General features: G+C 57.9%; 1 protein-coding gene across 2 annotated transcripts in view; it reads right to left on the bottom strand.

Moving 5' to 3' along the window:
- The window catches only part of CMIP (c-Maf inducing protein), a 211,742-nt gene that overhangs the window by 22,094 nt on the left and 173,010 nt on the right, over positions 1–16,638 (bottom strand). For both annotated transcript variants that reach the window (XM_055553846.1, XM_055553845.1), the window contains 5 exons: positions 15,726–15,788; positions 14,227–14,307; positions 9,949–10,052; positions 8,373–8,477; positions 2,283–2,636 (listed from right to left, as the gene is read on the bottom strand). In XM_055553846.1, the coding sequence (XP_055409821.1) occupies positions 2,283–2,636; positions 8,373–8,477; positions 9,949–10,052; positions 14,227–14,307; positions 15,726–15,788 (707 nt within the window). The remainder of the gene's footprint in view (positions 1–2,282; positions 2,637–8,372; positions 8,478–9,948; positions 10,053–14,226; positions 14,308–15,725; positions 15,789–16,638) is intronic.

Here is a 16,638-nt window from a genome sequence, read left to right as displayed (position 1 = left end):
AAATTCTTCTCTCTGAGGAAAACACCCACTTCACAGATGAGAAAACCGAGGCCCCGAGAACACAGCAGACTAAGTCCTATGGCAGCACTTCCTCAATTCTCAGATGCACGTTTCTTGCAAACTGAGTCTGCACTGAATCCCATAATTTTTTCCCCCTAAGTGCTGTTATTAAATAGATGATGTGTCTCAGTCCCAACAGTACCTTAAAATAGAGGAAATACAGTTGTTGTTCTTACTGAAAGTACAGTAACCCCCATCTGCCCGGTACTTGTGCCTGGGGGGTGCTTGCTCTGTGCTGTACCCGGGCCTTCTCTGCTTGGAGGCAGCTATGACGCAGAGAGGGCGTGTAACCAGCCCCCGGTCCCAAGTTGACACGGACATCCCCAGCCCCTGAACCCAACAGCCTGACTCTGAGTGTGTGCTTCTTCCAGCGGATCATGCTTTGGAGGTTTTGCGGATTTGACAGATGTGAGGCCTTCTGGTGGGCCAGGGACTCAAGCAGGCGGCAGAGTTAGCAGAGGAGAGCGGCCAGGAGAAGTAATCAGGCCCAAACTGTGCTCTGAGCACCCCCATGGGGAAAAGGGCCTCAGGAAGTGTGCACCCTGCTTCGTGGAGACCCCCGAACTCGGCGGGAGGGGCTGCTCCGAGTGGCGGTCAGGAACACTGCCCGGTGGGCCCCCCAACCCCCACCCACGACCTGGCAGCTGGGCGGTGTGGGCAGGCAGGAGGTCTGGAAGCAGATTAGGAAGAACAGAGTCTTCATTCATGAATGTGTTTACAAAGAAGGGAAAAAAAAAAATGAGTGTCAACTGTGTGATGAAACTCAAACCCTTAGTGCTTAATGAGAAATATGGGTCAGGGCCCAGGCCACCACAAGGCCCAGGAGCTCCAGGTGTCTGCAGAGAACAGTTGGACTCAGGGGTCCAGGGAGGAGACCAGGGCCCAGCCAGAGGAGGAGGCGGGACCGCGCTGCTCTGTCCCTCGGAGGGCTGGCTGCCACCCCGGGAGGAGGTGGGCAGTTCTTCAGCCTCAAACTGAGATGCGTTCTGGGGGGTGCTCTCTGGGCAGAATCTGGGATTTGCTTTGGGCATTGCTAAATGCACGTGCACTCTGGGCTGGCCTTGGCTGCCAGAACTATGAGCCAAGCTGGGCTGAGCCCTGGGAGAGTCCTGCCTCCTCTCAGGGGCCAAAGCAAGGGCTGAGGGGGCCAAAGCAAGGGCTGAGGAAGAGTCTGAGGGGGCTGCATCCAGCTGCCTCCAAACACGAGAAGCCATTGCTTAACGTGTGCATATGTGCATGCATGTGTGTGCACAGGTGTGTATCTGTGTGCACAGGTAGGTGTGTGTGTGCCTGTGCGTGCATGCACGTGCTCACCCTCACAGACACCACAGGCTCCTCAGAGTCCCACAGCCGAGGCTCAGGAAGGGGCATGCACAGGCCCGGAGCACCCAGCTCAGAAGCACCACCCAGAGCAGATCGCGTCTCCTGGCTCCCGCCCAAGGCTCCTCCCACCAGCCAGGCACGCAGACCCTCATCTGCACAGCACGCTCCTCCCTGCCCACCGGATGAGGCTATGGGACACAACACCACGTACACACCATGCACACGGAGCATGCATAGATCACGCAATACACTCACGTGCTGGCTCATGGGCACCTCTGCACACATACACAGAGAAACACACACATACTCCAGCTCTTGTGCACAGTGTTCACACCCACACGTGAGCACTCAAGAGCTACGCATGCACAGAAGCAGCACAAGCACCCAGACACAACCACACTTGTGTACATGCACTTGAAACACACATATGGGCTTCTTAGAGGCATCCACATCCATCCCACATCCAGCTCGTGTATGCAGACAGTCACACACACGGAGGCAACCACTCACACGCTGTCGTGCCCTCATACATCCAAAGGCACTCACACGCACACGAGGGCAATCACAAACTCAGAATGAGCCCACACCTTACACAACACGCCGAGGTGTCCACACACAGACACACTCGGGTACCGCGTACTGCAGCGCACCCTGGGCAGGCGTGTGCACTCACAGATTCTCAGACTCATGGACACATGTGTGGACATCCTGCTTGTGCCATGCCTGACACACGCACACACAGAGCCTGGCCTGCACTCCCAACACCCCCAAAACCTGTGCCCTCACGCCCTATGTCTGCATCCTGTGCACCCACACTCATGCGTGTGCACACTCAACTCACACCCCCAGCTGTGAGCCCCTCCCCCCACCCCAGGCGCCTGGCCGGCGGGGTCACTCACAGCAGCTTGAGGATCTCCACGTAGCAGCCGAGCGTGCGGTCGGCCTGCGGGCCCAGCTCGATGCTCATGGTGCTGCAGGCGGGGCTGACCATGAGGCAGTCGATGAGGTTGGGCTCGTTGTCGTCGCCCGCGCTGGCCGTCAGCGCCGGCTTGGCAGTGCTGGCGGGCTCCACCTCCACGTGGATCTCGCTGGAGGCCACGACCACTGACTTGAGCCGCGCCTCGGACAGCGTGGCTTCCTGAGACACCAGGTCCGGGCTTGGGTGCAGAAGGCGCAGAGGTAAGGTGGGCTTCCGGTCGCAGGGCTGCTGGCAGCCGTTCCGGATCTCCTTCAGGCTGGGGGAGTTGTCACGGCTGCGGGAGAGGCGGGGAGGGCCGTGAGTGCGGCCCTGGGGGGGTCCCGGACCTCACGGGCAGGGCTGCACCTGCTCGGTGCCTCCTGCAGCCCCAGATCGGGTGGGGGGCCGGCTCCCACCCACCAGCGAGCGCACACAGGCCTGCTCAAGGCCTGCAGACAAGGAGAGGTGGAGGTTCAGAGGTGGCATCTGAACTGGGCCGCCTGTCACTAGGGCACATGCTGGCGTCCCCACACGCAGCAGGTGGTTGACACACGATTGTGAATGAGTGAATGCTGACCTCTCTACTGATCCGTAAGGCTCAGTACTGACTCGGCGTTCACCTCCACCAAGACGCCTTCTGGACATACCTTGGAGACCTCCTAGCGATCTGGCTTCCAGTTGCTTCCTGTGGTCTAACTGTCCCCTCCGGCTGAGGCCATAAGGTTAAGGTCCTCGGGACAAGCCCCAAGCCCCGCCTCTGCCACCCTATCCCTGCTGGCTGAGAAAGCTCAGCGTCTGCTCTCCACCGCAGAACACCCTTCCAAGGGACCCCAAACCTCAGATTCTGGTCCCCTGTGGTCCGCAGGTCACTCCTATCTGCAGCACCCCACCACTCTTGGCTAACTGCCCAGAATAGCCTCTCCACCACCTAGAGGAATGACGCGTGTGCAGAGGGTTAACAGGTGTTAGCTGGGAAAGGGTGGTGTGGCATCCCTGAGGTCACACGTGAGTGGGACATGCTGGGCCTCTTTACGGCAGGACTCGTCAGAGCATCGGGGAGGTAAAATGCCCCCTCCCTGGGTGCTTCCAAATACTGCGAGGTGGCACTGCAGAATGAAGGGAACTCCAGCAGTGGGCGTCCTTTGTTGGTGCCCCTGGGCTGGCACGGTGCCGAGCGCTTTCACACAGACATTCTCAGATATCTCTGAAGAGGAGGAATTACTCTCTCCACATTACAGATGAGAAAAGATGCTACCAGAGGTCAAATGACTACCTAGATGGCACAGCTTGTTAGTGGGGAGGCGGGACTGGGATGTGAAACCAGGCTGCTGCCTCCACTTCTAAGATGCAGGATGAGCCTATGCAGGTCCACCTCCTCCAAGCAGTCTTCCCTGATTTCCTCCACCTGCCATTCTCACCCTTCCTGCCCCTGTACCAGAGCTCTCCACCCCTGGTTGGACACCAGTATCCCCTGGGGCACTTCTAAACATCCCGAGGTCCCATTAGGTTTGACTCTCTGAGGTGGAGTCCGGACACCAGTAAGGTTTGGGGCTCCCTGTGTGTGCTGTCAAGGTTGAGGCTGCTGCTCTCAGGGACTCAGAGCACAACAATGTGACCACAAACAGCTGCTTGTCCCAACCCTCCCTAAATGGGCCACACGCACGTGGCTATGTGTCCAAAGAGACGTGCACGCTCCTTGTGCACGTGGGCCAGGCATACAACTCACACCCACCGCATTCAGAGGGCCCAAATGGTCTAGCACATGCCATGAGCCAGGTCTGAGCAGAGCCCACCAAGGATGTTTGATAAATACACTCTAAGCTTTGCTGCTGAAAAAAACAAAACCCTTGAGCTGAAGTCCAAGAATTCTATGGCTCATGGAACACTGTGTGTGGTCCGTGGTGGGGGCGCACTAGCTGACTCCAGGGGCTCGGAGCCGACTTGCTACCCAAAGGCTCAGCTCCATCCCTTTCGCCTCTGCTGGGATTTAGGAGTGGATTTTCAAGGCTGTTTGGCTCAGACTGGGTGATTTTCCAGCGAGCTACGCTAACCTGGGTCAGCTTGTCTGTTCTTTTGTGTATGAGGACATTGTGTACCCACAGAGAGCGCCGCGGACAGGCCCGGAGGACGGCGTGGGGCTCTATCTTCCAGGGACTGACCAGCAGGGTGGGGGGACCTGAGCCCAGGAAAGGTCTTGCAGCCCGCGGCGTGACTTCCTGGAAGGGCTCACGGTGGCTCTCAGAACCCAAGCTACTTTGGGCCTCGAAGCGGGGCTGTCTTGAGTAGGGAGTTGGAGCCGCCCGTGTGGGCTGGGGAGGGCACCAGGGCCCGCTTCACCCTCCCCAGGCCTCCAACCTGGGCACCGAGTTGCAACCACTGCCTAATGGTATGCCCAAGGTCACGCTTGGCCTCTGCAGCAGTGGCGAGAGGGGATTCCAGAAACGGACATTAAGTCCTTTCTCTACTTAAAACCCACAGGTGACTACAATGCCCTTAGAAGAAAACCTCTAAGGCAGGTACAGCCCTGCCACTCAAAGAGTGGTCCCTGAGCAGCAGCGCCAGCGCTCCTGGGGGTCTGTCAGGTAAGCAGGCCTGGCAGGAGGACCCCAGGAGCAGCTCGGCGTGGAAGGTGGGAGACGCTCAGCAGTGCAGGTCCCTCCGTGGCCCGGCCTTCCTTTCCAACTTCATCTTCCGCCTCTGTCCCTCTCTCTGCTCGGGTCACAGCCAGTTTCCCTCACTACCTTCCCTGCAGGGGCCTTTCGCCTGAAGCAGCTCACCCCTGGAGCTTGCCAAGAATGCAGATTCCCGGGCCGGGCCCAGAGATGCGGCATCCAGGAGTCTGCATTTGAAATAATCTGTCCAGGCGACTGTGAAGCAGGCGCTTAAGGACCACCAATAGACGACACGTGACCACTGGCCGGCCCACCTGCTCCGCCAGGCCTGGGTGCCTGCCGGTCCCCTGCCTGGGTCCTCCTGTCCCGCCTCCAGCCCCGCTGACAGCCAGGATGTGTCAGTTTAAGCATCACCGCTCCGCAGAACCCCTTCCTCTCTTTCCCCTAGAGCAGGGGTTCTCAGCTCTGGCCACACACGCCATTTACCTAAGGTGTTAAAAAAAAAACAAAACACCAAACAGAACCTGATGCCAGGAGCATTCCAACTAAATCAGAGTTGCAGTGGGTGGGGCCCAGGCACCCTTTTTTCCTTTTCCTTTTAAAGATATAACCAGTGGGACGTTGGTAAATATCTCACAACCAACTCTGCAGAAAATAGGAGCCCTGAGGGGTAGTGCCTGCTGATTTTCCTGGAATAAATACTCCCACCGTGACCGATTCAACGGCCAACGTGCCATCCCTGACTGTGGGATCCGAACATGCCAGGGCTCCAGCACACCCCTGGGGTGATGTCAGTCCAGGTGAGTCCACAGATCTCAGGTGCAGTGCTCTGTGACTGTCACAAGTTCCCTGGTGTAACAGACAGCCACCAGACCAGGGTTCCTCCACGCGGACATGCCTGATATTTGCTCCCAGACAGTTCAGGTAATTCCTGGGAGGACGAGGGGGCTGCCCCATGCAGGGCAGTGAGTTCAGCAGCATCCCTGACCTCCACCCACTCTTTCAGCAGCACCCCTCCTTCTGCAACTCAAGATGTCTCCAGACGCTGCCAGATATGCCTTGGGGGTCAAAGCTGCCCCCCAGCTGAGAACCACTGACCATGGTCAAGACGTGAAACTTTTCTGAGGCCCAGAAGCTCGTCTCACGCCTAACTCCCCACCTGCCAGCAGCCACTATTCTGGCCTCTATCACCCTGGATTTGTTTTCCTGTTCTTGCACTTTAAGGAACAAGATTTACACTCTATAGCTTCTTCTGTTTCACACTGTGTTTGGGAGATTAATCCCCGGCTTGCCGGGTGCACTGGTTCGTTCCTTCTCGCTGCCCTGCGGTATTCCTCCGTGTGAACAGACCACAGCTTATCCGCGTGTCTGCCCTAGGACACTGGGCTCGAGGCAGATCTCAGTTTGGGGCTGTGACTAACAACGCTGCTATAAACCTCGTACTTGTCTCTCGATGGATGAAGCCCAGCGATGAGGAGCTGCGTCCCAGGGTTTACTTTATGCTTAGCTTCATGCAGGCTTCAGCGCCCTCTTGGGTGACTGAAGTGCACCCGGGGTTGTAGACTGTCAGCGGGGCTGGAGGCTGTCAGCGGGGCTGGAGGCAGGACAGGAGGACCCAGGCAGGGGACCGGCAGGCACCCAGGCCTGGCGGAGCAGGTGGGCCGGCCAGTGGTCACGTGTCGTCTATTGGTGGTCCTTAAGCGCCTGCTTCACAGTCGCCTGGACAGATTATTTCTTTGTAGCGCCCTCTTGGGTGACTGAAGTGCACCCGGGGTTGTAGACCACGTGAGTGATGCCTCTGGCTCCTTTCATCACAGCCCCAACCTCGCCACTCGCTTTCTCACTCCCCGCCCCCTCCGTCCACCGTTTCACCAGCCACTCGGGGGGCGGCTGCTTCACTCTTGTGCCGTCAGCACCTGGCACCCCATGGATCCTCACTAAATGAGTGTTGGAGGGCAGGGGATCTTGTGGGGAGAGTGGTTAAGACTCCACACACCCAATGCAGGGGGCCTGGGTCGATCTCCAGTCAGAGAACTAAGACCCTGCATGCTGTGTGGCACAGCCAATAAGACCTGCCCCCACCCAAAAACAAAAAAAAGAGAAAGGATGAGAGAAGGATGAAGGTGGTCACTGGCATCTTCAGGTCCCTCTGTGTGCAACAGTGTGCCTCGTTTGTAATTCTGGTTCTTTCTCCTGGGGGGCATCTGGGAGAGAGATTCCATTCTGCATCCCGAGTCAGGGAATCCCTGCTCCAGGGCACCCAGGCAGAGCCGTGGAGACTCAGAGGGAAAACTCTGGGAGGTGCCGTTTCCTGCTCCTGCCCAGAGACCTGAGTCCCAGCTTGGGTGTCTGCAGAGTGAGCTGGGGAGGGAGAGGCTGCGGGAGCAAAAGGAGCCTGAGAGTGTGTGACATCCCTGATGCGCCTCCTACTTCCTGGGGTGGCCTGCGTTTGACACGCATGCGCATCAGCTCCAGAGGCGCAAGCTGCGAGGCCAGGGCACGTGACCACCTGTGTACATGGGGAAGCCGAGGACGGCTGTACAGGCTGTGTACTACTCTCAACCTCCTCCTCCTCTTTTTTTTTTAAAAAAAACATAAGCTGCTGTAGAGCGTGAAACAGGCACTCAGGAATGACCGGCAGGACATCTGCATGTTGCCCAGTTCACTCAGGCTTTCAGCGATGCTCCACTGCCTCTTCTTTAAGGACTGAAATACATTCCTGTGGCGGCCCCGGCTCTAGTGCTGCCTGGACACGACTTGGCCCTCTTGGAGTTGCGCAGTGCCCCGCATGAACAACTGGACACGGCTGCTGCTGCAGATGCCGCCTGCGCCCTGCACGTCATATCTTCCCTCATGGCCCCAGAGATCACCATACGAAGTTCATATGACTAATGGCACCTATGTCACTCTGCATCCTAGGAGCCAACCTCGACCCGGGAAGAATGGGAGCTGGTAACTACCCACCCTGGCGTCATCATCCCTCAGTGGGAGGGCTCTGAGAAAGTCTCATGGTCTCCCGGGAGGCCCCGAGGGCGCGCTCAGGGGCCTCCCGGGCTCCCTCCCACGGCCTTCAGGGGGTTAGCTCCCTCACAAGCCAAGCCGACGCACCCAAGCCCTGGGGGACCCAGGACAGTGGCTCTGCCACGCCCTCTTCCTGTCACACAGGCCCGAGGCTGAGAAATCTTCAGGATAGACATGTGTCCCTAAAGACGAGCCAACACGACAGCTTCAGTGTCAGCTTCTCCGGTCATAGCCTGGGTCTGGGCCCTGGCACCAGGGAGCATGGGGGTTTGGCAGACGCACTGGGGGCAGCTCCAGTGGAAGCCACTCCACCCTCCCGGCCGGCCAGGTGTATACAGACCCCCATCCCTGGACAGAGCGTGTCCCACCCAGGCCCTCCTGAGGCCGAGGGCACTGACCTGTTGATGAACTCTTCATAGCAGGAGTAGATGGCGGCCAGGCACACGGCCACCAGGTTGGGCAGGACCCGGGGATGGGGGCAGTGCCCCGTGGGGCCATGCATGCTGGAAAAGAGCAGAGGGCCGGTGAGCGAGCAGCTGTGGGGGCACCGCCCAGGGCAGGGAGGTGGGGGGTGGGACAGGGCAGCCCCAGTCCTCTGTGGGGAGGTGGCAACCCTGGGATCTGGGTCCTGGGCTCCACTGTGCACAGGCATGAGGTCTAAGTTCCGGGCCGGGGATCCCTGGGTTCAGGGAGCCTGGGTTCCAGCCCGGCGGAGCACCTTGGCACACTCTGTAAACTCTCCACTCTTTCCTCAGCTCTGGAATGGAGACATCGGCCCCCTCCTCATTTCGGGACCCAGTTCCCTAACTCAGGGGATGATGTCACCTACAGGGGCCAGGCAGCCTGTGACCAACACGTTTATGCCCAGTGGTTCTGTAAATGAGGACTCACAGCACCTCATTTTCCTGTCCATGTGGGCTGCTTTGAAAGAAAAAGTTATTATCGGCATCCTGGCCTGGCACGGGGTCTGGCACACGGTCCTCTGCGAATGCCAGCCACTGTTACTTACCACAGCTATCTCGTGTCTGCTTCCTCATCTGTAAAATGGGTCTCGTACCCCCATTTCCAGTGCTGTTTGGGGCCTGGGGACAGTACCCAAAACGTTGCTGGAAAAACGTCATGGCTGCTGGGGCTAAGAGGCCTAACCTGAAACAGTTTCATAAACCATGACTGGGTGCTGTAAGGGGGCCCTGGAGTCCCCAGGGCTCTGACAGAAGGACAGTCCTCTGGGTCTGGACATGCTTTGTGAGTTCCAGGTACTGAGTAGCTTTTGGAACCAGCTTGAACAGGCTATCGTAATTTTCTTAAACAGAATGAGAAGAGTTGTGACGATGATCGCTAATGTTCCTGCCACACTTATGCCCCATTCTTGGTGTTTACATGTGTGAGTTCACCGAGTCCTCACGGTAACTGGATCAAGGGGGTACCATAGTCCTTATCTTACAGATGAGGACACTGAGGCACAGAGAAAAGTTTAAAAAAATCAGAGCGAAACAAACCCCCTTCCCCAACCACCCCAAAACCAGAAGTGACTCAGAGGATCTGACTTCCTCGAGGCCAAGTTTGGGAGGTGGCTGTTCAGGTCCCCATCAAGGACTCTCCGGGGCTACCAGGAGAAGGTTCCTCACACCCCCAGCACACACAGGAATACTCTTATCATTTAGAACTGCTGCCATTTCCCAAGTTCCTAGTGACCATCAGGCACTGTGCTAGGGGCCTCCTCAGATATTATCTGATTAATTGCACAAACAATCCTGGGAGATAACAGAGGAAAGAGGATCAGAGAGGTACAGCAACTGACTTGATGTCACACAGCAAGTGAGTGCCTCAGACGGTACATGGTCAAGAGGACCCAGGAGGCCCTTGTAGAAGATGAGGTGCCTGGGGCCTCTCAACGCCAGCAGCGCCTCTCCTGGGTGCCGGGGAAAACTGGCCCGCTGGCAGGAGCGGAGGGGCCCCAGACGAGAGACCCACCTCTGAATGAACTTCTTCACCACCTCCATCCCTGCGTTGAGCTCGTTCAAGGCAAGGATGTACTCCTGAGTAAACAGCCTCAGTCGCGGGCACTTCCCAAAGTCCTGCAGGGAGCACAGAGGGCAGGGGTTGGGAGGAGATCAGAAGGGGCGGGGGGGTCCCACTCTGCCCCAGGTGTGCGAGCAATGGGGCGCCGCCAGTGACACCCTCCTCCTAGAAGCACATACGTCTTCCACGTGAAGGAACAGGCCTGCTCACCCCTGAGCTCACACCCTTCCAGGGCTGTCTGCGGAGCTGGGAGATGACCTGGTACAGGAGGGTCCCTGGCCCTGGTCAGCCACCCTGCCATGGGGCAGGGGTTAGCACGCCACCCAGACGTGCTGGGAACACAGCTCAGCTGGGCCGCGTGGGGGCCCGCTGATGCCCAGCCGGCCTCCAGCCATGACCACAAACGCCTTTTCTGCAGCCCCCAAGGGATTCTGGGCCCCCTGCTTCCTGTGCATGTGGGCATGCGTGCCTGAGAGCTGTGGCCTGGAAGGCAGGTGTGTGCCCTGGACAGGGAGTGCGTGTAGGGAGGTGGCTGGTAAGTCCGGGGTCAGCCCAGCAGGGGTGGGGCAGGAAGGAGGAATCACGTGTCCAGTGTGAAGAGCAGGGGAGGAGAGTGTGGGCCGGGAAAGGACTGAGCCCCTTTCCACGTCACGTTAGGGACCCAGAGTCGCTGGGCTTCTGAACCCACGAGCTGGGGTGCCAACAGTCAGGAGGGCCGGTCAGTGTATGGAATGAGGTTGACCAGCATGACCTCAGCGGGGAGCCTGGAGGTCTCCAGCCTCCTCGGCTTCTCCTCCAGCCCCCACTCGGGGGAACCCACTTAACAAAAAGCAACCTGGGCCACGACTCTAATCTAAACAGAGCCCCTGGGGACTTCCCCTGTGGATCTCATGGATCCCACAGGCCCTGGGGAAAGAGCTCGGAGTAGGATGCAGCCCGCCGCCTCCTCTGGCCAGCTCGCAGGGTGGGTTTCCAGACCTGCCTGGTGCTCTGCACCTGCAGGGAAGGGCTGAATTAGGTTCTCCAAGGGGTAGGGGCTCATGTCCTCCCACCCTGCCTGCTAGAGTTACGCCTCTGCATGAGGAGGGCAGCAAAAGCCACAGAGAAAGCTCAGAAGGAATCTAAACACGTGCACGTGTGTGTGTGCACATATGTACCTACGTGCACACATGTGCACTGGGCTTGAAGGCGGGGCCCCTGCCTGAAGCCTGACTGTGCTTTCACACCGAGGTGGACGCCCGCAGTCCCTGGGAGAAGGCAGCAGGAACGCCCCTCCCTGGGCCCACTGTTGCTCCCTGTGCAACAAGGGCTCCAAGAACTCACCTCCAGGACCCTTCCACCCATGAGGTTTTATGATTCTATGAAAACTGCTTCCATTAAGCCATGCTAAAGATAAGGGCCATTATCATCTCTATTAGATTTCTGCAGAGCCAAGGTCATTTTTAACATTATAGATTGGCCTGGTGGCCTTTGAACATGTGGGTGAGGGATATCTCGCCTCTTTGGCAAAGTCAAACATGCTCCCCTTGGAAGGCAGGAGGTCTGATCAGCCAGTGGTCCACTAGGACCATGGCGACATCTTCCTGCCACCTTGGCTACAAGAACATGCCAGTGAGTGGCATATGGGCACAGGGACTGTGATTATTCTTAGGGATGCAGTGAACACATTGTTTAGAATCTCCAGGGGAACGTACCTAACGACTGCTTCCATATCTAATTTTTATTGCGGCCCAGGGAGCAACACTCTGAGATTCTTAACCTAGGTTAGGACTGCTCATCCGCGAGGTGGAGCACACGATGTACCGGCAAGAGCCGCACTCGCAGCACAGAACTGCAGAGTACACTCGCGGGTCCAGGCTGGCGGCTGGCTAGGCACTCACGGGCCAGCGAGGGGCCAGGCGCTCCATGCCAGCTCCCGAGCGGCGTCCCGGCCAATCACTGAGCTTGAGGGGTGTTATGTGGGTGGCACCGAAGGCTCGCGGTGCTCCCCACACGGGGCGCGAGCCTCACATTCCCTCTCCTGCAGGAGGGCCTCACTCCCGACCCGGTCCTGCCTACAGCTCTCCTCACACAGTTCGGTGTGTAATCAGTGGACTTCAAGAGCAAGCAGACTGTGAGGCTTTATGGCATCCCTGGACGCCGGGACCACAGGGGGGAAGTTCTATAAACATGAAGAGAGGGTTCTTGCCTGAGGGATCCCGGGCTCTGCCAGACCACAACAGATGCTATAAATTCTGAGTCTGCCCTGTAGCTGTTCTGATTTTTATCCAGAAAATTACATGGTCAACACTCCGGGCCCATAAAACTAACCAGACATAAGGGAGACGCTGTACGGTCAAGCCTTGGGAGGCTGCCTGAATGTTGACGTTTTCCCCTTTGAAGTCAGACGTCCTAAGAGAACCCTTATTAAGTGCTTCTGTACCTGAGGAGGGTGGACCCTGGCCAGGGACGCCCTAGGTGGGTGGTTCCGTCCCTGACAAGTGCGATGAGATGAGGTCTTTTCCCAAAGGAACTCCAGCAGCTTTGCTCTGGGCTCCGAGAGAACGTGACCCTCACCTCACACCACATCCACAGTGACTTTAAAGTTAACAGTCAGGGTCCCTTTTCTCCCAGCTGGCCAAAGCCAGAGAGTGCCCTTGAAATGATTAAAGCCCAAATCAGGCAGAACACCTCTCACCCCCCACCCCTCAAAGAAATTTCTTTCTTGGTCCTGGAGACAAAACTGGATGGAGAGGACCCACCCCCTGTGCTCAGAAAACAAGAAACACACGTTCATCTCAAACCATGGAGGAGAGCTCTGAAACAAGCGACAGTTCAACGGCGGTGTGCGATAGATCAATCAGGGAGAATTCGCACAGCACCAGCATGGTTCCCCACTCGTGGCCGCCTGGAGGAAGATTCTGCAGCTACTCTGGGCTCCACAGGACGAGCGCTGTGATCGACTAAGGATGTCTGCCCTGGGTGTGGGATGCGGGGCGTGGCCATGTGTCCTGCGTTTCCACCCCTGACTGGGGAAGGGGGTGGGCTGCATCTTCCTCTTTGGGGGCTCGGGGTCAAGGCAGGAAAGCTCCCTCACAGATCAAACTGTGAGCAGGTCACCCTTCTTCAGAGCTGTTTTCACACCTGCCCACACGGTCCCAGAGTGACCCACGGGACTCTCTGGGTCTCCTCGTCTGCAGGAGGCCACAGGCCATCAGGAGAGCCATGTGAGACAATACACTGGAGTGTCACTTGGCTCTGAGAGGTGTTCCGTGCATAGCTGAGAGCAGGTGTTCCTGTTCCGGTTCCCAGCTGTGGTCCTGGGGCCCGTCGGCCAAGTCTGCTCAGCCCCAGCTTCCCCGCATGCAATGCAGAGAAAACAACCACATCCAGGACTGTTCCCACTGGACCGAGGCGAGACTGCAGAAGGGCTGGCGGGTTACGGGCGCCTGGACCACTGAGTGTGCAACGAAATGCTGCCTCTGTGCTTTTAAAAGAACTACAGGGCAGACTTGACGCGGATTTCCCCACGGTTCCCCCATGCCCTTTTCCTGTCCTGGGATCCCCTCCTGAACACCTGTGACACTGAGTTGTCAGTTCCACTGGGGCCTCGAGGCTGTTACCGCCTCTCAGACTCTCCTTGTGTTTGAGCACCTGGCCGTTCAGAGGACCATCGTGTGGAACGTTCCTCAGCTGGGACTGGTCTGAGGCTTTTCTCACCATCAGACGGAGGCGGAGGGTTGGAGAGAGAAGACCCCTGTGAGCCGGGGCCCTCCTGCTCACATCACAAAGGGTGCCTGCCACACCATGACTTCTTACTGTTGACCCCGACCTCGCCCAGCAGGCTGAGGTCACAACCGTCAGGTTCCCGCACCGCCCGGCCCTGCTCCCCACTTCCATGGATACTGCCCCCGCAGCCCCCTCCTACGGAGTGAGGGGTTCACCCCCCTCCTCGAGGGCCAAGTTTCCCAGGTATTATCTATGATGCTATACACACGAGACCTCTCTCTTCTCCCCCGACCACGTTATTTTTGTCATTCTTACTGTGCAAAGATTCTTCCTGTTACCTTTTACCTGCAAAGCATAGAGACAAGCAGGGCAGGCTGCACGAAGACCCCAACTTGCAATCCCAAGTCCAGTCCCCTGGTCCTTGGCCGCCAGCCCCATCTCCCGGTTCTTTGGGAAAAGTGACAGACTGGAAGCGCGTGGCCCTCAGGGGGCTCTGCAGTGGGGGGGCCCTGGGCAACTCACCATGTTATGCTTCAGGATCCTCTGGACCACAGGGGTGAACACCTCGATGACCACCATGGACCGGGGCCGCTCTCTGCAGTGCTGGGGAGATAGCAGCACTTGGTCAGGGCCGGGTCTGCTGGGGTCCAGTGGGGCCCGGGAGCCCTGACCACCATGTGCGGGGGAGGCGGGGCCCAGCTCTGCTGCCCAGGCCCCCTGCTCCACACTGCTGTGCGGCTTTCTGTTCCGTCTGGGGAGAGTAAGAAGAGTGGGCGGGGATGGGACCTCCTGCTTGCTCTGGGTTTTATCTGGCAGTCTGCGGTGGTTGCCGGTGGTACAGACAATCCTATTTAACAGGACAGTCGTATCACACAGTGCTGTGTAACAGGGTGAGATTCCTGCAGCACGAAGGTCCGATGGAAGAGTCTCCTGAAAATCGGGGCTAGTGTTTGGATGCCAGAATCTCAAAAATTCCATGATTCTTCTGTCGAGGGCTTTGAGAGTAAGCTCACTGCTGTGTGCAGGGCACACGGCTCTCAGCGTATTTATCTCACTGGCAGGGGATTTTGTTTTTCAAAATGAAATTGAAGGCCCTTGATTGGAGCAGATGGGACCCATTGCTCCAACACATTTAAACCTGCCGGGGCCTGAAGGTGCTGTTTCCAGAACGCCTGGACTTGGGATGTGAGAAACCAGGGCTTTCCTGGATAATCCTTCATAAACAAACCCTCCCCAGAACGCGGGGTCCTGGCTTCCCAGAACTAGAGGGCCCCCAGTACCCGCCTAGCCATGCTGCACCTGTCTCACTGGTGCACACAGCCCACACCCCCACGAGCTTGGGGAAGAGGCTCGGCAGGAGGAAGACCAGAGGAGCTGGACGAGCAGCAAACCCAGGCCCAGCGACTGTCAAAGGACATCAGATCATTGCGTCAAAAATCACCCGGCCAGGGACCAAGCAGGACAGCCTGCTGGTCTGGCCCCGAGGCCGCCAAGGTGCACTCTCGGGCGAGGGGTGACTGGTCCCGATGTGCTCTGGGCGTGTTCTGTGCGAATCCCACCGCAAGGCTGGTGCTGGGTCCCTGGGAGCAGAGATCCTGCTCCGAGGCTCCTCCAAGCTCACCTGCACCCCCACCACCCCATACTTGCCCAGCTCAGGGAAAGCCCCATGGCCAGGCTCCCACTGTGGGCCAGCCGGTGCTCACGGGAGACCTGGCTAATAAAAGCCCAGCTCTGATGTCAGGAGCCAGAAAATGTGCTGCAAACTTCTCTCAAGACGGCCAGGAAGATACTCCCAGGAAAGCTCAGTGCTCCCCCCTGACCTGTTGGTCTGGACCCTGGGCCTCACTTATCATCTGTCTGGTGGAGAGGAGGCCTGGCTGGTCTCTAACTCTGTCTGGGGCCCTGATCTGTTCAGGGAGGAGTCTGGGTTTCCAGGAAATTTCGCAAAACCAACCCCCACAACGCACACACGGAGACAGGCTGCTTCCTGCAAACACAGCCCCGCTTCGGCGATGCTGTACCTTGCAGAAGAATTCACAGAGATCCGGTGGTGGATGGTTGTTTTCCAGCAAAGGAGCGATTGCCTGAAAGAAGAGGAACACACGTCAGTCGGAATCTCTCGGAAGGAATCGTACGGGGGTGTGTCAACCCACGAGGGCTGATTCACGGTGGAAAACCCGACCTTCTGGTCGCTGTCTGGGCAGATAAGGTCAGTTACGTGAGCACCTCTGTGGGAGATGAAGCCATGGAAACTGAGGCTCTGTTCACAGCAGCAACGGGCAGGCTGACCCACAGGCGGAGAAGGGGCCCAGGGTCTTACTTGCCTGGGGTTGTGTTGTTCAATATAGTAGCCACTGGCCACGTGTGAATCTTACCATTTTAAGTGACATGGGAGAAAACTTTTTTTTTAGCCATGCCACGTGGCTTGCAGGATCTTAGTTCCCCAACCAGGGATCGAACCTGCAGCAGAAGCACAGAGTTCTAACCACCACTGGACTGCCGGGGAAGCCCCAAGAAAATAATTTTTCAAGGCAATAAAAGTACAGTTCCTCAGTTACGCTAACTACATTTCAAGCGCTCACCAGTGCCGTGAAGCCAGTGGCCACCACCGGGCACAGGGCAGACAGAGGGCATGCCCATCACCACGGGAAGCTCTGCCCCACGGTGTGGGAAGGGGGTGGTGGGCTCTAAGCGGACCGCGAGGCTGAGCCCCCACCCTCACGCCGTCCCCCGCAGCCACGTGGACCAATCACCACACTGGTGATAGTAACAGCACCACCAGCATCCCAGCGGCCGCTGCTGGACAGGGCGCTTGTGTGTGCCGGGCTCCGGGCTGTGTCCCGTCATTCACTCTTCACTACGCGCTGGGAGGTGGGTGTGTGTCCTGCCCGTTCCCTAGAGAGGTGAAGTCTGCAGCCCAGAGTCACATGGTTA

Source organism: Bubalus kerabau, chromosome 17, assembly GCF_029407905.1.
Source record: "Bubalus kerabau isolate K-KA32 ecotype Philippines breed swamp buffalo chromosome 17, PCC_UOA_SB_1v2, whole genome shotgun sequence".
NCBI lineage: Eukaryota > Metazoa > Chordata > Mammalia > Artiodactyla > Bovidae > Bubalus > Bubalus kerabau.
The sequence above is the reverse complement of the archived record's forward strand: the minus strand, read 5'-3'. Positions and strand labels throughout refer to the sequence as shown.